Consider the following 26984-nt stretch of genomic DNA (forward strand, 5'->3'; position numbering starts at 1 on the left):
TGAGGTGTTTTATCTGCCTGCATTGTGCACAGAGTGAATACTAAAAAAATTCAGCTGGAGCTTGAAAAAAAACAAAAAAGCATATTGTTTTACTACCAAGCACTGTTGGACTTAAATCAAAATAATGATGCTCTCAAGTCCGATGGGTTTTTTTTTTACTGGTACATTACAGCAGGTTAAGGCAGCCATACAGCTCATGTTATCTGTTTTTTGAGGTTCAGTGTCATCGCTGTGGAAAACTCTCTAAGACTGTGATTTTGCCTTTTATTATTATACTTAACGCAGTTAAAAATAAATAAAAACTAGAAACCAACCCAGCCATATGTGAAAAAGTAAGTACACTCACCCTTTTCTATCTGAAATAAGCGCAATCATTAAAAGGTGAGCTCACTTTTACAAGCCACACCCAGGCACGATTACTATTAGACTTAATGAATCAAGTAATCACCTGAATAGACATTAAGTAGTCTAAGAATTCAAAATAATAACACAACATCAAGGCCCAATCTACAGAAATCCTATTAGTTTGGAAAGCCTTAGACATTTCTAAGGCTTTACAGTAGGACTTCTATAAACCAAAGTAAGAGACATCCATATACGGATGGGGGAAATATGCTTAAAAAGTGGAATAACCAAGTTTCCAAATCACTTAAAATAAGAATGACTCATCCAGAGGTTCAACCAGAACATCGTCTGACTGCAGGCCACACTTGCCTCTTTTAATGGTTCCTGGCTTAAAATAAAAAAAGACTGGCCAAAAATGTCATCAATGGAGGAGCTCTAAGCCCAAACCACTGCAGACTAAAAAACAAAAAAAAACATAAGAGGCCAATCTAACATTTTATATTGGAAAACTTCTGTGGAACAGGACATTTTAAAAAGGTTAAAACTCATCAGATTGGGTATTCTGGTGCAGAATGAATAGGAACATCACTCTGACAGTGGAACAGGGTGGTGATGATGAGATAATCTGTGACTGCTCTGCTGCATCAGGACCATGGCTAATTGCCATGACATTTTTTTAGTAGAGAGCAGAAGCACTAGATCAGAGGAGAATCTCCTGCTGCCATCGCAGCAGTTTGTGAGCTTAAGCTTTTCCATACTTTACATAGGCAGCAGGACAATGTCTTGAAGAACACAACGCTTATCTTCCTCCTAATGGCCTAAAAGCACAAATCATATTGACAATATAAAGGTTTTGAGGTGGCTAGGTGAAAGTCAGTGCATAAAGGTAGATAGTTAGTCTACCTTCTCTAGCCAAGTTAGTGGCACACCTGCCCTCACCCACTGTGGTACTATACTGTTTGCCAGTTGGGTGGCAGGTCAACAAACATTTAACCTACCTCTCCAGAAGGCAAGCAGCAACCTCTGTGTGGCTTCTGAGCACCTTTCCTTCCTTAAGTCAGCAGCAACACTAGAAACCTCAACCGTTATTAACCTTTGTTTATCTTTTTTTGGAGAGGGTTGTTCCTTTTTAGCTTTAATTTGAGAAATGCAACTCAGAGAAGAAACTGTTTCTCAGCTCTAACATAGATCTACAAGGAGCTGACACAGCCTGAGCTCCAGGTCATGTGACCTCAACCTACTGTTTTAATTGGTGCAGATTCTTTTTGCGTCACCATTGGTTTCATAAGTAGAAGAAAATATTTATATATTTCGGACCCATCAGAATTTCTAAAACAATTTTTTTTAGATACTATATATTTTTTTTATCCTTTATTAATTTTTTTTTATTTTTAAGTAGTAGCTTTGATCTTTAAATCCCACAGCATGAGAGATATAGCCACATGAAACACTGTAAATATCTCCAGTTTTTTAAAAATTAAAACAATTCTGTAAAGATAGTGTGCAAAAAGAAAGACTTCACTGAGTTTTTGTAAATCTTCAACAGCAAGCAAGGGAAGGCCATTGTTCTCATAACAATTGAAATAATCAGATGAAAACATATTGCCTTTGCTATATTTCAGTCTGATATTGACATTTGTTTAAATATCAGAAACCTTCAAGAGTCAAAAGCACAACACAAAAATAAATGTATCTGTGAGAGGGCAAATACTATTTCACAGTAGTGTGTTTGTCAAGAAAAACTCCTGTTTTATAAATTCCTGCAGCACTGAGTTTATACAAACAAAAGTTCTACCCATCTTCTAGTGCATTTACAACACCACAGCGTATATCATCGCAGTCTGAGACACACAAAAGTCTATGTGCAATAAAAACCCAATAAACACCCTACACTAGTGCATAATCAAACTGACCCCTTTCTAGACCGTCCTTGTGGTCAGTCCAGGATGACGCAGGCATGCGACTGTATGGGTCCAATAGGATCCGGAAACATCTGACTAGCAGGAAGACCAAGAAGAGCATGAGGAGGCCCACAAAGGCCAATGCTGTACGCTGCTCCGTGTCCACCGCAACCAAGGCCAGGGGGGGACTGCTACCGCCACTGCCTGGACTGCTGGGCAGAGAGGAGCTGGCTGAGGAGAGCAGCGACTCGTAGTCCAGTGTGGGGCACATCGTTCATTCTCCAGGGGCCCCGAAGACAGGGCTTACACACCGACTGGATGGTGGGTGTGTTGGGTTGAGGCGTGGAGAAGAAGGGGAAGGCGTTCATGAGGGGTGTTCAAAAAGTCAACAGACAACTTTTATATCTCACGCTGACAGACAGGTAGACTAATGTGATGGAGTTTTTTTCAAGGTGCTGGTGTTTTTGCAGGGTCAGACATTTTTTTTTTTTAGTGACCACTTGATGTTGTCAAATCTAAGTCAAAGTGACATGACCTACAAGAGGTCTGACTTTAATCTACTCAGACAGCGTGTCAGGCAGAGTGACATGTGCAGTTCTCAATTAGCATGGACCACTTTTGTGTGTCCTTATTTGAGGATGTGACTCTAAAAATCTGAGGATATTCAGCTTCCTTCTTATTTGAGCTTCCCTGCTGCAGGCAGCACCTCTTTTTCCCTGTTTATCAGAGCCACACAGTCACCATCAGGGGTCTTTGTCACTATCAATCATTGCACTTAAAACATGTCACCATCTTCAGCTAATGCACACAAACACAAACAATCATCTCTGTTCTACATCAAGGTCAGTGTTGTCGAAGAGAGATGATAAAGTGTAGGCAGACATCTAATACCTGACTAGGTTCGGCTGTTTCGAAGCTTGTGTGCCTCTCGTTACAAGCAGACCACCTCAGCAGCCAGATGCGACTGTTTATGTAAGTGTGTGGCTGTTTTGTATGCAGCTAATTAGATCTGGAGGTCACTTGATTAATAGCCCTGAATGTTAAATGGCTGACAACCTTTTCTGACGCTGCCTGGTAAATGCAAAGTTTCCCCTTTGCCCCAGCTAGCTGGAGCATGAAAAGTGGGTTAGTTTTGTCAAATATTGAAATGAGTTTTATTCCGCCGTCATTCTTTTCAGGATGGTTGCTTCAAAAAACAAACAACAAAAAAAGAGAGGGGAAAAAACACCTTTCTTGTCCAGTAAAGAAGCAACAAGAGGTATAAAATATTATTGAGAAGCAGAGTCCGCTGAAATGCTTGATCTAGAAGTCCACAGTTGTCGTCACCAGAGGGTTACGAGCCTTATACCCATAAGATGTTCCAGGTGAAGGCGAGCCAGGTTTCCTCACCTAAAAACAACAGAAGCATCTGGTTACAATACTTTGCAAAACCAAATTGTAAAAAGAATATAACTGAAGAAAAAAAAAACTGCTGGGTTACTTCTTTAAGCCAAATTTTTGGTTTGTATGGATAACAAAAAAAGACCCACCAAACCTCCACACTTCGGATATTCATAAAAATCTTGATAAGGCTTTCAACTTGCATTTAGAACAGAAAAAAACTCAGTGGCTGTCCAAAGTGTTTGTACCCATGTTAAAATACCTGTTTTTCTATTAATAAAAACAACTATAATTAAAACAATGATACAGTCTTATAGTGTCACATATCCCTTGCACAATTCACAGAAGAATCACCTTATTAGAAGAAAATTATCTAATAACTGCATGAATTCCCACACTTTTAGCCACATTTTCTGGCAAACCAACTTAAGATTTAATGTAATCAGATTTGGTGCGTCTTTCATCCATTCAAAACTTTCCAAATTCAGTTGCTTTGAATTCAACACATTTTACTGGAAAAAAATGTGCTATATGAATTAGAAAAAATTAAGAAAATGTGTTCAGAACCCCCACACAAAAACAACAGTATCCAACGTGATGCATCTTAGTGCCTCTGGATATCTCCCACCCTGGGGCTAAAGTTTCTATACAGTTGTTGGAGTTAATGCAGCCTGAGACAGAAAAGGGAACCAGAACCAGAAAGATAGCTGCAAGATCTGAGAGAAATATAGTCAGCTGCTATCTCCTCATAACTTACTAAAGATTTTCTGTTACACTCATTTAAATGTTCTTAGTTTAAAACTTAGCTTATCAATGCTACAGATCTTGAACCTCTATAATACTTTGGCACTAAATGGTATGATGGATACCTTCAACTCACTTGTTGGTAACCTTAAAGTTATGATATTACTAAATTTAACAAATTATTTTAGATGTAAATCTAGCCCATTATTCCTATAGATTTCCTTATTGCCATAAGATGTTCCAGGTGAAGGTTAGACCAGATTAGGTCAAATCAGGATTAGGAAAATCATTCACATCAGGATGTGCTTAGCTCAGCATTATTTTTAAAACCTACTGTAGGTTATGCATGATGTCAATTTGCCATCATATCACCTTTCTATAACCTTTAGAAAGGATTTAATGTGACCCATAAGCAGAAGATCAGGTCATTCCCTCATCATTTTATATACAGTACTGTGTGATTATGGTGACCCTCTTCTATTTGCATGGAGAGCACAACACAAGCACTCTGTAATGACATTTAATTAGGAGGTTGATTATGGTGTCATTATGGCAACATTAACAGTAGTGAAAGCATGATTAGAAACAAAGCTGCATTACCTCACTTCTATTTGTCAGTGGATTGTTAAAGAGGGACGTTGTGTCCCCAGGTGACCTCCTTATGTATATTTGGCAACATTATGGGTGGAAAGATAGTGTTGTGGAGTGTTATAAATAATATATAATCACATCACCTGCAGCGGACCAGGTTTCGAATCAGTGAAGAAATGTGATACGCAAACCATTTACACCTGTTCACAGGTCGGAACAGACTAATGAGTTGTTTAGACAAATGTAAGGGAACACAGGCAGGGCTCTGTGTGGGCTTTTTTTAAAATTAAAAATGTGTCTTAAAGTGAAAATAGAATAGGCGGCAGGAAGGCATAGGAGGATGGATGTTAAAAGATTGGCAGATGAGCTGAAGATGCATGAGGGAAAGTTTCTGTGGTGAATGGGCATCATTTCAGAGGAAGGGTTCACTGGCACATTCTGGACTGACTTCCCCCTGCATGACCATGGCAAAATGCCTACGCCACACACTCCCAGCATTTGTGGCGCATTCAGTTCAAAGGTTTCCTGTCTGCTACTTCATCAGCTGGAGTCTCCAGGGTCTAGTCTGCACCAGGCTGGCTGGCAGCAGGATGACACACCTGGACGGAGACACTCACTGTGTGAATCAATGTGCACATTTACAAAATAGACCTGCTGTGTGTGTGCAGATGGTTCTACAATTAGCCTGCATTGGAATGACATAGTCTGAAGGGGTTGCCATAAAAAATACAATTCATTAAACTATAAAAGAAATAGAAAAGGGGAACAGGAGAACAAGGAAATGTGGTTTATCAGTGACACATTCAGAAAGGGTAAACCATTTCTAAAATCCTTCTGTTAGTCTATAAATCACTGAATGAATCCACTCCTCAATACATAACAGATTTGTTGTCAGCGCATCAACTTCACAGATCACTCAGGTCTTCTAGGTCCAGCCTACTCTGTACATCCAGAACTAGAATCAAACATGGAGAAGCAGCATAAAGTTCCTATGCTCCACTTATCTGGCAAAAAAAATCCCAGAAGACTGTAAAAGTGCTGAAAGCCTGAATACTGTTAAGTCGAAGTTAAAAACCTATTTCTTTAGATTTCTAACTGAGGATGGTTTAAGTTTGTGGTCCAACTGTTTTATTTGCTACCTGATTTTATCATGTTTTTATCTTTACTTGCTTTTATTAGGCACCTACTTTCCTTATAGTTTAAAGTTGAATTCATGTAAAGCCCTTTGAATTGTCTTTGTACTAAACTGTGCTGTATAAATAAGCATGCCTTGCATTGATGGAATTAGTTTGGCTTTCTTAGACAGATATATTTCCCAAAATATAAGCAGAAATTTAAAGGTTTTGTGGACTGACTCAGAAAGTATGCGTTTGGATTTAAATGTTACTTTACAACTGGATTATATTGGAGCTGTAATTCCTTTCTTTATGCTGGTCATTTGTTAATAAATAGAATAAAGTACATTTCTATCTGTGTTAATCTTTTAACTTTTTGTAACATTGTGACTTAGACAACATTTCTTGTCATTTTGCACACACAAAGTGTATTCAAAACAAAATTTTGTTTAGTACAGCTTTTCAGACAGTAAATGAACATTTCCATACTATTAGGTGTAGCAGTGATCAAATGTAAACAGTGTGGGAGAGAAAAACATGGTGCAAAAAACGCATTAATATGGAAGTTCAGAGCATAAATATATATGGTGCAAACATGCAGTATTTTTGGTTTGGTGTTATCAGTGTGATGCAGAGTTTGTGACATGATTTAGACTTTTCTCAACAGTTCAGCAGTCTGATGGCAGTGGGGAAAAAGCTTTTGCAGAATCTGCTGGGTCTGCATTGAATGCTATGGAGCCTCTTACCAGAGGGCAGCAGGGAGAACAGTCCATGGTGGGGGTGTGAGGGGTCATTGATAATGTTACGGGCTCGTGACATGCAGCGCTGGGATGAAATGTAATTTATGGAGGGAAGAGGAGCCCTGATGATCTTCTCTTCAGTGGGACAGCTGGTCAGAACGCTCTCTATGGTGCTTCTGTAGAAGGTCTGAATATGTACTGCTGTCTTGTTTATGCCAAGGGTTGAGCCTTCAGTCACATTTCAAGATATATGGTTCATTCATTCAACACATCAATCAGTAACAGATATCGGCGGACATGCTCAGCCCGGGTATCGTATCGGATTGAAAAAAAACATTGGTGCATCTCCAAATTAAATTTACACACTAATTAATTTTTCTAAAACACGTGTGGGGATGAATAATCATACACAAACTGTAACTACAGCTCCCAGCATGCCTTGCAGCTGTGAAATAATATCAGATATGGTAAAAGCTGGTCTGTCTTGGCAGCTGCCACTGTGCTGAGGAGAAACTTGCTAGTGGAACTTCATCATTTCTTTAAAAAAGAAGCTTATTTAGGTCTAGAGTCTACATGATTTCCTGGTTGTCTTTAGGTCAAAACTTTTCAAAGACATCATGGATACAAAATTCATCCGAAATCTTTCTGAATTCAGCTGAATTGTGAAGTACGTATCTGGTTGTTTTAGCCAATAACTGAACAGTAACTGCCTGCTCACTCCCTGCTGCTACAGAACATATTTTATGGTGTTAAAATTTTTGTAGCTTATTATCCTGAAATTGTTGGACGACATTATAAAATATCAAGAAATGAAGACGTAGGGAGCAAGAGCGAGGTTTTTGACCCAACTACTCAGCACCCAATAAACACCTGGTCCTGCTCTGCACTGCTTCTACACCGTGAACTTCTCCTCTCTCATAATTTACATCATGCCCACTACCCAGTGATGGGAAGGTGATGATCCAGGGATCTTTTAGTTTCCTGTTGGAACTATGAGATATCTGAATGCATGCCATCAGCTCGCCGCCACCCTCACCGCCATAAGAAGACACCGTAAATGGTTTTTACTGTTGCCTATTTGCTGTGCAGTTTGCAGCTGGGCAGAGTGGAAGCTCTGATCAAACTGGGGTAAATGTGGCCAAGAGTCACACACCTGTGACATTTCAATCCAGCACCATCTTGTTAGCAGGACATTAGCAAGATAATACTTTAGGACTGCAAAACAACCAACCCAGCCACCCTCCGGAACGTTCTGAATTGTGATTTGTTATTATTTACAGGACGAGTGAAGCCGCTTTGTGAAAGTAATTAGACTTTAACAAAAGAGAAAAATGGAGGAAAAGAGCATCAGAGAACAGGTGGAGAGAGATAGAGAGATGGTTAATGTCTGTCTCAGCCTTAGCCTGCAGGGGATTGCATTAACCCTTTTCAATTTGATGGTTATAAAGATAAAGTAGACTTAGGGAAAAGGCAGAGAGAGTGCTCCATGTGATCCAAAAGCTCAGATGGGTATCCCCATCACATCCACACAAACGTTATACAGCTGGCACATATACAGCATTCAGAAAACATGAGACAACAGGAATTGCACACACTCAGAGGGCAGACCCTAATGGAAACGTATATCAACCTGTCAAAAAGCTTATTGATAAATCAGAGGTTGTTTTTTTTCTCTTCCGGATACACGAGCACTGGTCTTGATTCATTTGCTACCTCAGGGAGTTGATCCCTGCAGTGTTTTTGAATATAATGAGGACAACAAGGAATAGGTCACCTTGAGCTGTGTACAATAACCCATGTGTTTCAGTACTAATCAAAGTTTGTGCATAAACTGTAATTGCAAGAGTATTCAGAGAGAAATATGGATCCATTTAAAAACACCTGCAGTTATTTTTTACAGCTGCGAAAATGTACTCTTAGTGAGATCATTCCCACTTCCACTTGGCCTGCATCTTGACCCACCACCAAGCCATTCCTCGGATGATTATAATTAGGCCATCAGACAGTTGGCAGCAACTATATGTGTGATCAAATCCAGCAGATTTCTAATAGAGTCAGCCAGAAGGCTGCAACAGTGCATTCAACTTTGTACAAAAAAGTGTGTGTTTGTGTGTGAGACATTCACTAAGCATGCATGCAAATGAGAGGCAGAGCTGCATTGAAACATTTTTTTGTATTATCTTCACTGCAAAAACGATCTAGAAATAAGTAAAACATTTCTTAAATTGAGTGTATTCACCCTTAATTTGAGCAGGTAAATGAGAAAGTTTGCCAATGGAATGAGTAATTTTACTCTTAAAATAAGATAATTAGATAATATGCACTTGAAATAAGACAGTGCAATTGTGTTTTTTTATTTTAAGTGTAAGTTGTCTTGTTCCATTGGCAAAATGTCTCTTTTACCTCCTCAATCCAAGAGCAAATGCACTTATTTTAAGAAAAAATGACTTATCTAGATTCAGATTTTTTGCAGTGTTCATTTTACTGAAGGCCGGCTCACTTCTAGCGAGTCACAGGTAGAGATAAGAAAATATGTAGCTGGTTCTTCCATTTCCAATAACACTGTTTGTGTGCACAGTTTCCTTCATGCCCTGGAAATCTTTCATAAAACTTTCTGTTTTTATGTTGGATATCTTGATCCCATCTATTGAATTTAGTGCACTAGTTGATATTTTCCCTTTTTGACCTGCTGTATATTAGCCAGTCACAATGTTTTCCCTTCCATTATGGGAGGTAAAATAGGTTAGATACATTGGAAATTCTCTGCCCTCTGTAGCTGCTGGCAGTTCATTTGTCTCTGACAAAGTCTTCTTTTTTGCTATTAAAACGCACAACATTTACTCAATCAGAATCAGTCCTTTTTCCTATCCATAACGCAGGATCATTGAAATTAACGGCGTGATTCGTCTCTGACCCACTGTGCTCAGACTCTTCGATCAGGCAGCAAGCTCTTCCACCTGCACTGTGTTATCGGTAGAGTTGGCTGTCACCGTCTCCTCCTCAAACTCACGCTCCCCCTGCCCCGCCTCCTTTTTCTCTATCAACCAAGCTCCCCGTCTCAACCGACTCTCCTGCTCCGTACTGTCTTTAACTGCACCTGGACCTCTGCCATCTTTCTACTTTGTGGTGCTAAGCTCAAGTATTTCTGTAAGAAAAAAAAAGGTGTTTTTTCTCCCTTACACCAGCTAGCGGATGCTATACTTTAAAATCACATTGATAAACGCATAGCTTCTTACCTGGCTCTGAATGGCCACCCTTCTTCTGCAATTCTGTTCCTGGACTTGTTACTGACTCATCCTCAGTTTATTTTTAATATTTACTCCTAAAATCCCTTAAGCTTTTGACGTCATCTTCCCTTTTTCTTTTTTTCTGTGTGCAAGACTTCTGAAAACCTAACATTCTTAGTTTGCAGAGAAACTAACTTAAAAAGTTGCAGCCCATCGTTAACCTGGTTAAACCATTTTATGTTTGTAGGGGGGAGTTCTAATGGCCCCTTAATTAAAGAAAACATATGACATATGCCTAATGCATAAATATTTTTATATTTAGTCACTCTATTATTAAATATTTTTATCAGTAATATTTTGTGTAAAATTACTACTTCCTATATTTTTTTATGGTCAGAGTATCAATTTTGGGCCCCCCTCTGTCCTGGGTCTGGGACAATTGCCCCTTTCATATAGTGCAACATGTTAAAGGAGAAGTTCACTTTTTAACACTTTAAGCCCATTTTCTGTAGTGTCCAGGATGAAATCGAATGATCGACACCAAACTTTTGACAATTGCTCCTGTCTCTGCTTTTTGGCTCATTTAGAATCACCCCCTGGCTGCTTTAGAATGGCTTCCATAGAGCATGTCCGATAATGTCCTTAAAACAACCTTAAACGTTCTTTTTTTAAAATATGCTACTCACCGGGTCGTCAGCGCTGTTCAATGACGTTCCAAAAAAAGTTTCGTAAAGAAAAAACGTTCCTGTAGTGTTTTATTTAGCATTTTGTAAATCCCATTGAGTTCTGTAGGAATAGTCAATATTCCCCTGCCACCGGAAACGGAAATGGGGCCTGTTTACACAGTTGTAGTCTTTTCGCTTCACTCTGTGTACTCCGACGTCGAGAATCAAGAATCCACCTTTCGTATTCCATTTTCAGAGTTTTTTAAAGTGTTTAACAGAGACGTTAGCACCAAAAGTGAACTTCTCCTTTAACAAGGACAGGATAACTTTTAACAGCTATACTTTGGTAATCTAACCTCTTCAGTATTTTTTCCTTTGGGAATATAAAGTATTTTCATTTACAGTATTTTTTTAAGTAACCTTTGCTACTTGAGTTGCCCAAATTTTGCAAGGCCCTGTAGAGGGAGACAAATGGAGACCCAGGGAGCAAGAGAGCCAAAAAAAAAATCCTTTGTGATTTTCAAAGGCACCATTGTAGCTGAGCAATTCCATCTTTAGGTTGCCTACAATCTATCATTTTTACAGGTGGACCCAGATGAATACCCGTTTCTCTTTATCAGCATATTTAGAGTTTACCTTAAGGCCCCTCTGCACCAACTAGAAAAAAAAAAAAATCAATATTTCAGATAAAGATTATTTTTATACAAATACAGTTTTCTGCTTTACCTAAACACAAAATGTATTTCATTGGTAAAACACTACTAATACAGTCAAGCTTTCTGTGCTGAAGAGTAATTTTCTTAAAATGTTTTTCTTTCCATCTTATTCTCAGTGATGTGTTACAATGCATTGATTCTGCTGGCAGCCTATTTTCAGGTATTTTTTTACATTTGAAGTATTACCTTTTGGACATTTTAACACCTCTCCCTTTTTGGACAAATAAAAAATGCTTCTAAACTCTTAAATTTGTCTCTCTCATAAAATATAATAGTCTTTTTAAACCAGCTGACCCCATGTTGGGCATTAGGTTCAGTAGGGGCAGCACTCATTGCCAGTACTTTCTCTAAGATCTTATTAAAAGTATTTCAAACTGTAGGACAAAGGTCACGGATTAGCGGACCCCAGTCCGGATCTGGACCCATCTGCTGGCTCATTCGGACCCAACTGTATTTAAAACATTTATAAATTACCACATGTTGTCTGACAACAGTCTCTAATTTCACTTGCGCCTCTTCTCCTGTTTATATGGTAAAGCCCTCCAGAGCTTCCGGGACCAGGCTGCACATGATACAAATTAGCCAATGACGATGGGAAAGAAGGAGAAGACGATGAGAAAATGTGAAAGAAAGTGTGGACTGCTGGAAGAGCTGCGGTGAACTGGTGACAGAAAAGTGAAATGGTGTGCTCAAAGATGACCCTGCACATTTTGAGTATGTTTGGCTCAACCGGCTGCTGTGAAGCTGGATTCTCCACCATGAACAGAATCAAAAATAAATATCAATCCAGGCTCAAAATGAGGACCTTGAAATGGGCTTTAGAATGGCTTTTTTCACCAATCAAACCCAGGTTTAAATCTTTGCAGGGCAGCTTAAATCTCTCATCAAGTCAAAAAAAAAAAGAAAGAAAAAAAAAAAATCAGTTCAGGTGTTTTATAAACTATGTGAATCAGGAAACTGTCTATATACCACACTGAAGAATTTGTGTTCTCTACTTAAAAAAAAAACACTTTAGATTTTAAAATGCAAAAAATGTTCTATTTTTTCAAAATATATTTTTTTTATTTAGTAAGTCAATGTAATAACATGGATGCATAAACACCACATTTTATTTCAGCGTTAAATTTGTCTGAAGTAACAGATTATAATTAAAAATGTCTCCAGACCTTTACTGGTGTTAATTTTCTTTATTCGGATCCCACTGATTTTTAATTGGTTACCCTCTGCTGTAGCAATACTATGGGAAAAATATGGGTCTTGAAATTATGTTTGAAAACCTTAGTAACTAGTCCATTCTTAGTGGGACAAATCCCCTAGACAACAGTAAGAAAGAGACAAAGGGCTGCCATGTCAATTAGCCTGATTTCATTTCTCCAGCATCCTAGCATCAATCTTTTTGGCACTGGAAAATACTCTGATGAAATAATAAATATAATTTATTCTATGATTGATAATAGTAACTATACAACAAAGTGAAGAATTTCTTTGTTTTATACAGAGATGATTTAATTACTAACATCTAGAGATACATTCTGTAGGTGGCTTATGGTGATTTTTAAATATTAGCCAAGATGTCTTTATTTTATGCATTGCAGTGGTTTGTGGTGTGAGGTAATTAAGACTTCATACAAAAAATATCCACAAAGCCAGAGCAAAGAGAGAGAGAAGCTTAGCTTAGGCTAATTTTGGGTTTAAGGAGTGAACTCTTTGGCTGCATGGGGGCACAACTTGTAGCTGTGCTGCCTTGCAGCAAAATGGGTCCTCCCCCCCCATGCCTGCGTGGGTTGATTGGCATTTCTAAATTGGCCTTAGGTGGGAGTGGGAATGGTTGCAGGTCTCAGCTCTGAAATGGACTGGCGACCTGTCCAGGGAGCACCTCGCCTTTCACCCACAGACTGCAGCAGCCCCCCATGACCCTGACAGATAAGGAGAAAAAGATGGATGGAACAAAGTCCTGGACATCCTCTGCAAATTATTTATAAGCATGATTTCAGGTTTTCTGCAATCCATGTCCAATATTCCTTGGTTTCATGTCAATCTATAAAGAAATGTATTTGAAAATATTCATAAGTGCAAATAAAATAATATTAAAATTACTAAACGCACAAACTTATCATTCTGTCACTGTGAATAAATGGGAGGCCAATCATATCCAGCCCATGTTTAATTCACACATCTCATACATGAAATATTCACACAAGGATGAAGATGGAAGTGACTGGTTCAGACGCAGCAGGTCAGCAGTGAGAGGGAGAGATGCTTTTGTGTATAAAAAAGTTGGATGACAAAGCAAATGGCTAAAAAAACAAACAAACTGTTGCATCAATCTAGGTTTTTATGCTGTTTTCCAATTTCTGGGTTTTAACAATTTTTATTTCTTAATAACTAAAATATAAGTAGATATAAGAACAGTTTAAAATCTCCTACCTGTTATCTAAATATAAACAAAGGTGACATCACATTGTGTGAGAGAGCATAACTTAAAAAAAAAAATCAGTTATTTTTTATATCCAAAAAATAAATTGTGGTAAGGAGTTTAAACGTACTTAAGCACATAGCTGGCCTGGCTAATATTACAAAAACATAGTCTTGTTGTGTTTCCCTTTAAAAATGTAGATCCATGTTGGTCTGTGTGAACTTTCATCTTTCACGTCGGAAAGTCAGAAGGTGGTTCTAAAATCACCCAAGGTTAGTCTAAACAGGAATTTTATGAAGTCTTATTAAATTATTTGTCCGTAGATTTATTTTTTTTAAATGTCAATGTTAAAGATTACTCCTTAGGAGAGATATTAAACTAAACAAAGAACAGTGTTCAAAGCATCTCTACAAGCACCAATCAGGGATTATTTATATTAAAAAAGCTAGAATTTAGAATAATAAAAATAAAACTTTTAATTGCATCAATATTCATTCATTTTTTTGTTTTTTTGTTTTTTGTTTTAGGTATCCAGGTAGAAGGAAGTCTGATATTCACTTCTTGAGTCTGCTGCCCCTGCAACCCGGTCCTGGATAAGCTGAAGATGACGAATGAAGAAACAAACCAACAAGGAGCAAACAAATACAGAATCTTTTAAAGACTTAATTTATTTTTCTTACACTGAAAAAAATAATTAAACCGTTTATGGCATTTACTTAATCACATTTAGTTACTTTAACACAATTTTTTTCATGTTAGCAGGGTAGGACATAAAATTGTTGTGTTAAAATAACTAAATATGATTAAGTAAATGCCATAAACGGTTGCATTATTTTTTTCAGTGTAGTAAATTACATTAATTTCCTTTGTACACAGTAGAAGGCCATTAAATTGTATGATATGGGTTAGATAATTCTGGGATCTTTCCACAGGATATTAGATGTGTTTAGAGATCTTTAAGCAGATATCAAACATTATTTAGCTCACATTTTTTTATTGAACGTGTTTTTTAAACCTGTCTGCATTTTCTCTTTCTATTAAAATTGTTCATTTTCTAGTCATGAATTTCTCTACTGTGGAACATAAAATGTTATTTCTATTCTACTATGGATGGCAGAAATCATCACAATAACAGAAATAAAGATTTGTAAACAATCAGTGTGAAATTAAATCTTTTGTAGGTGATATCAGAAAAGAGGCCAATGTGACTGAGTTTTTTCAATAAAATACATCCACAGACAGGCCTCCAATTAACCCACATTAATATGTTGATATAAAGTAACCCAAAGCTTACAAATAACAATAATTTCCAATTGTGTTGTTCATTAAATGGAATTTTTTTTAGTAATCTTAACTAAGCTCAAATAATCAAACTCTGATTCAATGCTTAAGCTGCAGTTCTTGTTTCTGGAGGAACAACCATGACAGTACAAGGTTTCACTCACACCACCAAGGGAAATTTGTCAGGATGGATGGAGGCTTGTAGATGACCCAAATGCAGATGGAGGCTGGGGTGGTTTCTTGCAGATTAAATAATTAGAGTGGCTGCAACAGAACAATGAATCCAGAAATAACTAACCAGGGAACACAGGAACCAGAACAAAGGGGAACACAGTGCTTCAGGAGGGAATGAGCAAAGATTATGTGCAGAGGACTGGAGTATATATGCAAAATAAAACAATGAATGAAGTATCCAACTGATTGACAGCAGTTGTGGACAAATGTAATTAGAAGGGACCTAAGGGAAGGGGGCCACAAGGGGGCAATAGAGAGTAACCAAGAAATACAACAGGGCTTAAATCTAACTAGAAAACAACAAATGAGTATAAATGGAAATTAAACTATCTATCTATCCATTTTCTGACATGCTTATCCCTGCTGGAATCGTGAGGGCTGCTGGTGCCTATCTCCAGCTGTCAATGGATAAGAGGTGGGGCACACCCTGGACAGGTCACCGGTCTATCGCAGGGCAACAAATAAACAGGATAAACAACCATTAATGAACACACTTACACCTTAGGAGTATTTAGAGAAACCAATTAACCTAACAGTCATGTTTTAGGACTGTGGGAGGAAGCCAGAGTACCCAGAGAGAACCCACGTATGCTCAGGGAGAACATGCAAACTCCATGGAGAAAGACCCCGGGCCAGGAATGGAACAGAGAATATTCTTGTTGCAAGGCAGAAGTGCTACCCACTGTGTCACTGTGCAGCCCCAAGAGTTAGAAAATGTAACTGAAAACCCGAAGTGTTGAAATCATGACAAAAATAAGTTTAAAATATAAGAGAGGAGTAAAGAAATGATGAGACAAAGAATAGCAAGGCATGGTTAAAAGGTACATCAGAGCCATAGAAAGGAGAAAAAGTGGAGCGTTGAAGAGATGTGGTTTGCAGAATGCTTAACACCCATGATTTATAGCTGCAGTAATACCTGAATTCTTTAGAGAACAAAGGGTCAGATAGCATCAATCAGGGGAAAGTGAACGTAGGATGATGGGAAACATACTCAAATTACAAATAAAACAATATAAAGAGCAAGAGGAGAATGTGTGTGCCAATATAGAGATGCCAGTACAGTTGAAGTCAGACCAAAGAAGCACTTTCCTTCCATCAGGCAGCCGTTCTGTCAAGCCCACCGGGATCGAAGAGAGCCAGCCAACCAGCCTGCGATGAAGGCCATATATATTACATGTTCTACCCACACATAACTTGCTCTGAACAAAGGTGGAAAAGAGCCCAGAGTCAGCATTAAAAAGTCAAAAACTTTCCTGTAGACAGTAAAACAAAGTGAGCTAATCAGAGCAGCCCTGAGCCAGGATGTGAAACAATGATTTTCAGTCAGCAAGGCATAAAAACACAAAATCTCAGCCACATCCTGTGTATGAGGGTGTGGTGCCTGGAAAATACAGTCTACAAACTTAAAATACCAGAAAAATCAAATGACTGACTCCAGCACAGAGAGTGAAATCATTTTGCTGACTGCTCCGATCCCAAGAGGCTAAAAAAGCCCCCAGTAAGAGTTCTAAACATGCATTAAGCACAGATGAAAAGTCATGCCCTCATCTCAGAGAGACATACTGTATCACCTTGTTGGATTAAATCTATCCTGTTCAGTATGTATGATTACTAGGCCTGCATCTGGGGCAGGTAGGCAGATCTACAGCCTAAATCCATCTAAGGCAGAAAAAGGAGGTTTCTGGTTCTGTCCTTCCCACACCGATTGGCAGATTTATTTCAGGAAATCCAAATGAAATCAGCACTTTTTCCCCTTTTAACATTTCTGAAGCATTTAATAGACCTGCGCTTGTTGTTTGAGCAGAGACAGGGCAATAAATCCCAGAGCCTGAGTCACCAACCAAAGCGTGATGGATGAATGGTTGATAAATATTTGATGGCTGATCTTGAACAAGAAATCCAAACCACTTACTGGACCACCCTCGTCAAGGTTAAAAGTGACTTTTTTACATCTCGTCTGTACTTAAATGGAAGTTTTTGTGACGAGATCTGCAAGAGATGGCATCAAATAATGATGTTTAATCCTTTGTGTGAAACATAATAACTAACTGTAGCACACTAGATTTAAGACTCCAAATAATGCAGTGGTTAAAACACAAAAGCACCAAAAATAACATAAATTATGGTGTCAAATGCGTGAAAAGTCATTGGAGAGGTGTAGTGTGACATTCGAATTAAATTTGTAAGAATGATGCAGCAAAGACACTTTAGTGGCTTCACCTCCTCACTCGACTGCTTTTAAACGACAGCTGAACAATGTAATAAAACATCGGCCTCGGTGAGCAGTGGAGAGTAAATGATATCCGATATCAGAGCTAATAACAGAGACTGGCAGTGACACAGAGAGATAGCTGTGTGGCAGAGAACCTGATTCTCTAATGGGCTTCCTGTAATGTTCTATATGCTGACAGGGAGGGATGTCAGGATTTCTATTTTGTCCCTTTGTCTCCATCTGTCCTCTCATTAAGCAATATCACATGCTGATTGTCATTTTCCTGCCACTCAGCATTAAAGCACATCCTTTAATTTATTTACTTGATTTTCTTTTTTTTTTTTTTGAGCTGGTAGGCTGCCAGCAGTTAGAGTAATGTTAGTGATTCCTTTAATGGTATTTGTAAATGTCAAACTTGGGCTATACAGCAGTTTTGAGACGTTTTTTCTCCTGGATGGCTACAATGACCTAGTTAAGGCATCAAAGAGCCAAACTCTGCATGTCAAAAAAAGAAAGAAAAATAACTAACATAGCTCGTAAAATGTTTATTAAAACCAAGTGATTTTGCCCAATTTATCCCCCGGCATGTCTAGGAACATTTACAGAAAACTTATCTCTTACTTCATGCTTAGGGGCATATGGTAAGCTACTTAGATCATGTTAACAGTCTCCTATTACTTTAATTAAAGGTATAGTGCACATGCCCAACCCTGTACATGCTCCCGAGTGGGAACACCTATTAAACGCATGTGAGAGCGTGCACAAGCCCATTTCTCCTTGTGAATGCTCTGTTTAAAGCTGCTGTTTGCATCGCTCATACAGGCTTACTTTCGAGAAGAAGATTTGCAAATTTTGGACTATGTCAGACTCACCACCGGTAAGTGCAAATGGGGACAAGCACATTTAAGAGGACCACTTATTTTGATGATCCACTCGGAAAAAGAACATACTCCACTATAGCTTTAAACATTCTATTCAGATATATTCATCTTTCATTGCAGCCCTATTGGCAGCAATAATGTCATGCTTTGTCTACTCTCGATGTCATAAAACAGAAAAAACAAACTAAAATATTCTGCCGAATGTTAATAATTTCTTTCTGTCCAGCATGACTATTCTTACAAAAACATCAACCAAATAACAAGCCTAAATTTGCATCAATTAAACCTAGTATAAAAATCTCAATAAGTATTTATCTACATAAAAATATATATCTATATTTCTATATCATATTAAGATCATATTAAGGGACTAACAGAAATCCTAGCATTGTCATCTGTTCTTCAACATATTTAGGCATCTATTGAAGCTTTTGCAAAAGAGGACCCAAGGAGAATATAACACCAAGAGTTTTATTCAATCCAGAGGAATCCTTCAGAGTATAAATCCATTTCTTTTTTTCTCCAAAGGTCTGTTGCAATTAGAGAAGCGCCCAATATTAATATCAATATAGGTCCCAAGATTGAAGAAAATTCTAGGTCAGGTATTGGTCAAAATGGGTCCAATCCATACAGGCATGTATTAAGTTTACTTCTGTAATAACTTTAATCAAAGTTAAAAGTCTCATGAACAGCAGAAGGGGTTTTACCCATGATCTTAATTAACTTAAGAAAAAGACAAAGTGAACCCTTGCTGTTGTATTTTCAGGATGAAATTTGTCATGTTATCATGATTTACTGTTTTTATGACTTCCCTATCTGACCTCATACTAACCTCAAGTTGCCTTTCAGGCTTTACATGTGTACATTCAAATGTATACTTGCTTTTAGAGAAGAGTTTATGGCAGACTCTTATAAAAGTCCATAGTAATATTTACAGCTTTTTTTTTTTTTTTCCCTTACACTTTCACAAGTACAGAGCAACAAAATTCACTCTACATTTAACCCATCCCCTTGGGGAGCAGTGGGCTGCCAATGTGCGGCACCCAGGGAGCAGTGTGTGTTTAGGGGTCTTGCTCAGGGACCCAAAGTGGGAGTGAGGCTTGAACTCAAAACCTCTGAAACCCGAGCACAACGCCCTAACCACTCCTCAAGTGAGGATTATGATAACATTAAAGCAAACAGAACTCTGTTTGCAGGAAAGTATTGCGACTTATGTATTAGAATTTGAATGGAAGTATAAGTATATGGATCGGTGCATGCCTAATCGCAAATAGTTTTAAATGTATCAAGATTGAAAGGAGGAATGAGCAATAATTTATCATTTGCCACAGAAAGATTTTTAAAGAAATATTAATATAAAGAAATTAAAGTACCTATTTAGAGGGACTTCGTTCTCCAGACTATTGTTTAAAAGTGGGGCCAGCCACACATGCATATTTCTCCATGTGAGTAACTGCCAATCATGCCTCAGCCTCTCTCCCTGCCTTTTAAACGCTACCAGAACTGCATAACATAGGAGCACAATGGCGGAGAGAGGATCAAAACACCCACCTGAAGATGATCATTTCCCCAAATTAAGTTCTTTTGCTAATAGCAAAATAAAGTTATGAGCAACTTACATCTCCCTTTTTATGAATATAAATAATAACAAAAAATATACAGGCTATAATAAAGCAAAAGGCTAATCAAGATCACTTGACAGACAGGGTTTGTTACACTATAATGGGTTTATGAGTGCCCATAAGGACGATATGCTTATAACCTGCATTAATCAGAAAACTTCCAGCATTTAGCAGGCTGACCTAATTGAATCCTCATTATTGGAGCAAAGCCTCCACAGAGAGCAGTAGGAGCTTACTGGAGGTTGTTAGCATGTTATTGGAAATTTGTTTAAATAATGTAATAAATATATAAGGGAACTAATATCCTGATGCAGGATATTAGTTCAACAATGATAAAGGTGTAATCTGGCTTAGACTTAGAATATTAGATATTAGCTATTGCAAACTTTTGCATTTTACACTGCAGCAAATGATACGACAAGAACAATGCGTTTTGTGGGATTTTTTTGTTTAATGAGGGGATCTCACTATGGAGCATTACCAGAGTAAATAAGGGTAGATCGCAACACAGAGTTTTCAGTTAACCTTAAAATCTGTGATATTTGTGGGGTTTTAGGTTTATCAAGGAAATTTATCCCCATAATAAATAAAAAATGTACTACTACATCGATAAAAATAATAAAGAAATTATAAATCTTGGTTTATGTACACCTCGTATGATATATAACAGTTTGCTATAGTAAGAAAACATGGAATTGGAGTGTTATATATTTATAGTGCATCAGTAGCATAGGGATGGGATAACGAAGCAGTTTTTTTCATATGCCATCAAAAAGTATAGCAGATATAGTTATTAAAAAAGCTTAGATCCCCCCCCCCCCCCCCCCTGAACCAGCCTATCTGGCTTTGTGCCTGGAGTTTCAACATGTTTTATATTAGCCTGTATCAAAATCTATTGTGGTTTCCCTGTGGTGCTACACACACAGCCTGTCTCACTTTTATTAAATTCAGTCTTTAAACAAACAATGAAACATAAAACAAACAGGGGAAAAATAATCTCAGTGGAAAGATAGCATGATCTAGGATTGGTTGCATAAAAGAAAATAAAAACTCAAATATTACAACTTCCATTAAGACTTAAGAGGCCATTTTTGCCATTTTTTGCCATTAGCTGTTGGGTAGTAAAACGTAATTGTTTCTCCCACATAACAAACAATTCAATCAGTACTTCTTATTAAAATAGGAAAACAAACGGAAACACACACACACACACACAAAAATGTGTGCTCAGACACAGTTTAACATTGAATCAACTTCCCTTCTTAAGGCTGTGCATCTGTGGTGCATCAATACTGATAATATTCACCTGATTTCAAGACAGTGGGGTCCAGATTTCCTGAAGGTGACGACAGTCCAAGTAAATCCAGAAGGCATCGTTATAAAGGTATACAATTTAATATCTATTATTATTATTATTATCATTATTATCTTTCTCTTTATTTACTGGTATGCGTTTCTTCTTACTGTATTTGTACGAATGTTTTTCTTTGTTCATTTAAAAATAAAAAAACGACAACAAGCTGACTCAAATAAATTTAAAAAATAAAAATTTTCAGTGGCTTACATAATCCAATGTTTTTTTTTTATGATCTTAAGTTGTCTGTATCTCTGCTTCTGTCTCCTTGAACCCCAGTCGGTCTCTGCAGATGGCCGCTCACACCGAGCCTGGTTCTGCAGGAGGTTTCTTCCTGTTAAAAGGGAGTTTTTCCTCTCCACTGTCGCTACTAGCATGCTTAGTGTAAGAGATTGCATCCCAGTCAATGAGTAGATGCAATCAACTGGTTTTCCTTAGATAGAAAACTTTGATGATCTGTTGAACTGTAAAGTGCCTTGAGATGACATGTGTTGCGAATCGGTCTGCGCCAGGTGACGTCAATGTTTACCTCGGGCGCGGTGCATCGTGGGAAAACCACCATAATAGGTGGAAAGTCGAGATAACCCACACGCGGCTGTTCTTTCGGCACAATTATTTACCAGAAATGACACGATCGTGTTGTGTGAGAGGCTGCCAGTCCCGGTGTCGTGCCAAGGTAGTTATCCCTGCGAAAATTTGTATCCCCTCGTCGGGAGCGCGCACGGAGTAGGAAGAACAACCCGAGTTCACTCCGCTTCAATTCCAACATGCAGAACTTGAAATTTGAAAGGTTTTACGTGTATGAAAGTTGAGCTTTACTGTTTTATTCTTTACTTCACATGTTATAGCAGAATATCGCCAGTGATATTGATCTAAAACTAATAATAAAACACAAACGTTTGCTTGAAAGCTGGTCGCTGACAGCAGTGTCTACTCCTCCCTCTGAAAGCAAACAGATCCTTGTTCTTTTCCACACGTTCATTAAAAAAATCTCTCATTGTTTCACAGTGTCCAAATGTTCTCATCCCATTTAAAACTGTTGTAAACCATATACTTGTAATAAAAATGAAATAGAAAATGGAGTGCACCTGTAATCATTAAAGACTACATGCAGAAGGAAAATAATTTTTTCCTGGTTGAAAATTAGTACTTAAATCTATATCTGTGTTTATAGTAACGTACAATTTATCTATGTTGTACTAAACAGTTTATCTTCTAACATCAGCCATTTTATTTCATCCCATTTTGCCACAATTGGCAATATGGGATGAAATAAAACCTGCCGTAATCTGTTCCCCCTGTCTAAATCAGGCAAAAAAAGGCCCCATCTTTTTCATTTTTGGCTTTTAAACATCTTTTATGATGACAACTAACTCCTGAAACTTTGGAGTTGATTGACCTTTATTTCTTAAAGTTATAAGGGGGGAACAGATTATAGCAGGCCACCTGCTATAATCCCCCTGTCTAAATCTGGCAAAAAAGGCCCCAGCTTTTTCATTTTTGGCTTAAAAATATCTTTTATGACGACAACTAACTCCTGAAACTCCCGACAAGGGGATACAAATTTTGGCAGGGATAACTACCTTGGCACGACACCGGTACGGTAATTTCGCATTCTTCTTTCTTTTTTCCATATAGTCAGAGAAACAAACTCAATCCTTTAGTCCTTCGTTTAGCTATGCTGCGGTTGTTTACACTACGCTATACAAATAAACTGAATTGAAGTTACTTAGATCCTGGTGAACATTAAAGCTACAGTGTGTAATAATTACAGGCATATAAATTCAGAAATTTTATATATTATACATAACTATGTTATTTATCATCACCTATGAGCTCAGCCTTTTAACCATAACATTTGCGTTGCCTTAGAATTCGTTATTTATAATTACATAGGAGCGGGTCTCGCAGCCATGGAGGCTGACATCTTTGCGCTACGGCAGCGCAGAGGCAACAAACTAGAGATTGCGAGATCTCCCATGACGCTCGAAAATAACTACGGCAAGTTGAGAGAGATGAACTGAGACGGTACTGAACAGTAGATGGCAGTATTATGCCTGAGAAGCGTTTAGTCTGCCTGAAACCAAAGAAGAAGAAGAAGCAGGTATACTGCGCCTCGGTAACAAGAAAGGTAAACAAGGCGGCAGGCGTGAGTGACTTTGCAAACTGTTTGGCACTGTGTGGCCAAACATCAGACGAATGGAGGATCATATCTACTCTGTATCACAACGAAAAGCGGCGGACACCGAACCCCCGTCATCTAAGAAGCGGAAACACGACGAGAATAAACGCAAGAGTGACAAGAAACGACAAAAAACACGGATCAACATTGGCACGGCATTTACACGATGGAAGTCACTGATGGAGGAAAAAGGTTTTCAAAGTGACGCTCAAGTTGCCAGTTTTCTCTTGGACAGGTAATTAATCCTATACACACAATTGTCTATCACTGCAGTTTTTGGAGTACAGGATGCTCAGACCTGTCTAAAACAATAACATGCTGCGTGATGATGCTGTTACTCTCCAGTATACTTATTCAGCAACGTCCCTGACGTTTCACAGGTAATGATTCAGTAATTTTCTGTAAAATAATTTTCTGGATATATACCTCGGTTACTTCTCTCCAGCTCCTTTGGAGATCTTCAAGCCTTTCCTCCTCTGCTCTCACCCCGCTGGCTCCCCTCTCTCGCCTGGCCCCAGCTGCACGCTCACCCCGGCCTCTCTGCCCTCTTCCTTTCCCTCTTCCTTGCCTTGTAACCCCCGTGCCACAAACAAGACTTGGACTCTGTAAACGGGGAATATATATTCTTCCAGCGAACACAATCTCGCTGTTAAACTAATGACTACAATTACTTCGTCTGTTTATATCACCATGCAAAGCAGCTCACCAAAACGTCACAACGACGTAGAAAAAAATAACGGGTATATTTATTATCTTAAGTCTACATGAAATCTATACCCTACACAGACTAATGAAATACTATCTGTAAAATTATCTATGTAAACAAACCTCATCACTTGAGAAGGTAGGTGATGCGGACGTCGTGGAAGACATTTTGTCCCGTAACGCTCGCCGTACTGTTGGGGGGGAGAAGCGGTGGGGGGGAGACGTTCATGTTGCTGCAGTCTGCAGTCTGACCGCTAGATGTCGCTGAAAATTACACACTGTAGCTTTAAGGAAATGTCTAGAATAATTATCTAATTTTTCAGACTGGAGAAATTGGTATAAATGCATTTTTTTTTTTTATTTAAACAGCACACAGTAAAATTATTCAGACGTTTAGCGCTTATCCATAAAGGTGATTACAGTATTATTATCTGCAGACCTTGATTTCTTTTACTGCTTTTACAGGAACAGTTTGATCTGCTTTGACAGCTTTTTCAGCGTATAGCTCACAGGACTAATCTTATATTTCCAAAGTTTGATCGACATGATCAGGATGGAAACTTTAATATCAGCGGATTGTCTTTTCAATTAATTTGAAAACCTCTCATCAACCGATTCGGGTTTAAGTCTGATGCGCAGATGTGTTCCTTTAATTGAGCATTTATTTTATTAACCTATTTTAAGTTGAAGGTTTGTGTCTGTAGTGATTCACTAACCTGGTTCCGGGGTCCAGAGGGGATGAGGCTCTGCTTGGTTTGCGCTGCTGAACCCTCAAACTTTCCAATGCGCTCCTCCTGCGGTTGTCCTGCTGCTCAGCTGCTGCTGAAGCCAGGCAGCCTTTAAAGCTCCCCGCCCACCCCTGCTGACCACACAGCCAATCATAAAGGTAGACCCTCCTTAATTTGTGTCCTCACAGCCACACACTGCAAAAACAATCTAGAAAATAATGGAAACAAATTTTTTAATTAAGTGCATTTACCCTTAATTTAGGTAGATAAATAAGATGAGTTGCCAATAGAATAAGTATTTTTACTCTTAAAATAAGATAATTAGATGATATGCCCTTGAAATAAGCAATGCAATTGTTTTTTTCTTATCTTAAAGCTACAGTGTGTAATAATTACAGGGATATACAGTCAGAAATGTAATATATTATACATAACTATGTTATTTATCATTATCTACGAGCTATGATGTTGCTGAAAATTACACACTGTAGCTTTAAATCTAAATCATCTTGTTCCATTGGCAAACTGTCTCATTTTCCTCCACAATTCAAGAAAAAGATCACTTATTTTAAGAAAAAAAAAAAAAATTTTTAGATTAAATTTTTTGCAGTGTAGTAATGTCTGTATGAGAGTGGAGATTTTTCTAGAGCATTATCCTTGCATTTGTGTAGTTGTAGCCCAGGATCGGTGTGTTCAGCTAAAATAAACTTAATAGATTAATTTTCTTCACTTCACTTTCACTTTATTTTTTAGCAAATAATCCAACATTAAACAACAAAACAATATCAAAACAAAACAAAACCAGCAATTTACCAAAAAAAAAAGGAATAGGCTGAAGCAAAGCTTATTGTTGCCTACCCTGTTTTATACTTCCAACCTTTACAATGTACCAGGTTCTTTACTGCATATATAAATATTCAAGTCTACATAACATAGGATTTTATCATTTTAGATTTTAAAGCCCTTTTAAAATTCACCAAGAAAGGACATGACTTTAAATCATCATTCAGTTCATTCCACATTTTCACACCAGCAACTGAAACACATCTAGACTTTATCTGGCTCTTCTCTTTTGCACATTCAAATATAAACAAACCTAGCAAATTATATTTATTCTCTCTTAACTTTAATAATTTCTGAATACCAGATATATCTGTATCAAATGAAATATATAACATCTGCATTTGGTTTTTATCTTTGAAAGTTACTGTATCTAGGATCGCACTTCTATTTCTTAGATTAAGAACAGATAGAGCTGCTGCCCCTATTTTTTATATTTACCAAATCACATATTGTTCACAATTTTTGTAAGACATTTTGTTAACTTCTGTTTGTATATTAAAGCTATGCAGTGGAGCAGTTGTTAGAATTATTACATCACATGAAGAAGGGCCTGGATTTGAATTTCATCCAAGGGCTTTTCGTATCATGTTTGCATATATTTTTTTTTCATATTCAAGGAGTTTTTTCTTTTCTCTATTGTTTATGATCTGACCAAATCAGATCTTCAGAGGCAAATATGAACAGTAGAGTTAACTTTGTCATTATTGTGACTTTATTTTCTTTACTTATTGCTCTTGATCATTTGTAGCACAGAAACTCAAATGTTTGAATTAAACAGTTTTAATCCACATTCCCTTCACAGCCTTCAAAAGCAACGTCAGAGCTTTTCAAATGTTGTCATATTTGTTTTTCTTCCTTAGATATATTATAGAAGTTCAATTACTTCTGTAAACATTATTATTGACACTTTGTCATGTTACTGTATTTTAGTTTAGTTTAACTCTGATTTGTAAACCCATCCACGGCCAAGTGCTGCAAATTAGCTTCTGCTATAAGCTCTATGCTGCAGACATCAGACATCTGCACAACAGATTGTCTTTGTTGTTGTATGAGTTCCTATCAAATAAACCAAATAAATAGATTTAATTATCCAAATCGAACT

At 37.8% G+C, this 26984-nt stretch overlaps 1 protein-coding gene across 1 annotated transcript; it reads right to left on the reverse strand.

Annotated features, from left to right (window-relative positions):
- Positions 1 to 1819: 1819 nt before the first annotated feature.
- Positions 1820 to 25108, reverse strand: LOC119798452 (cortexin-1-like). Its single transcript, XM_038307941.1, is given in 4 exon segments — positions 1820 to 2511; positions 2513 to 3635; positions 15286 to 15385; positions 25028 to 25108. Coding segments are annotated over 2 exon segments (381 nt in total). The 5' UTR covers positions 2615 to 3635; positions 15286 to 15385; positions 25028 to 25108; the 3' UTR covers positions 1820 to 2232.
- Between the last annotated feature and the right edge of the window lie 1876 nt (positions 25109 to 26984).

The sequence above is a fragment of the Cyprinodon tularosa genome, unplaced genomic scaffold (genome assembly GCF_016077235.1).
Source record: "Cyprinodon tularosa strain WSP-4 unplaced genomic scaffold, ASM1607723v1 ctg624, whole genome shotgun sequence".
NCBI lineage: Eukaryota > Metazoa > Chordata > Actinopteri > Cyprinodontiformes > Cyprinodontidae > Cyprinodon > Cyprinodon tularosa.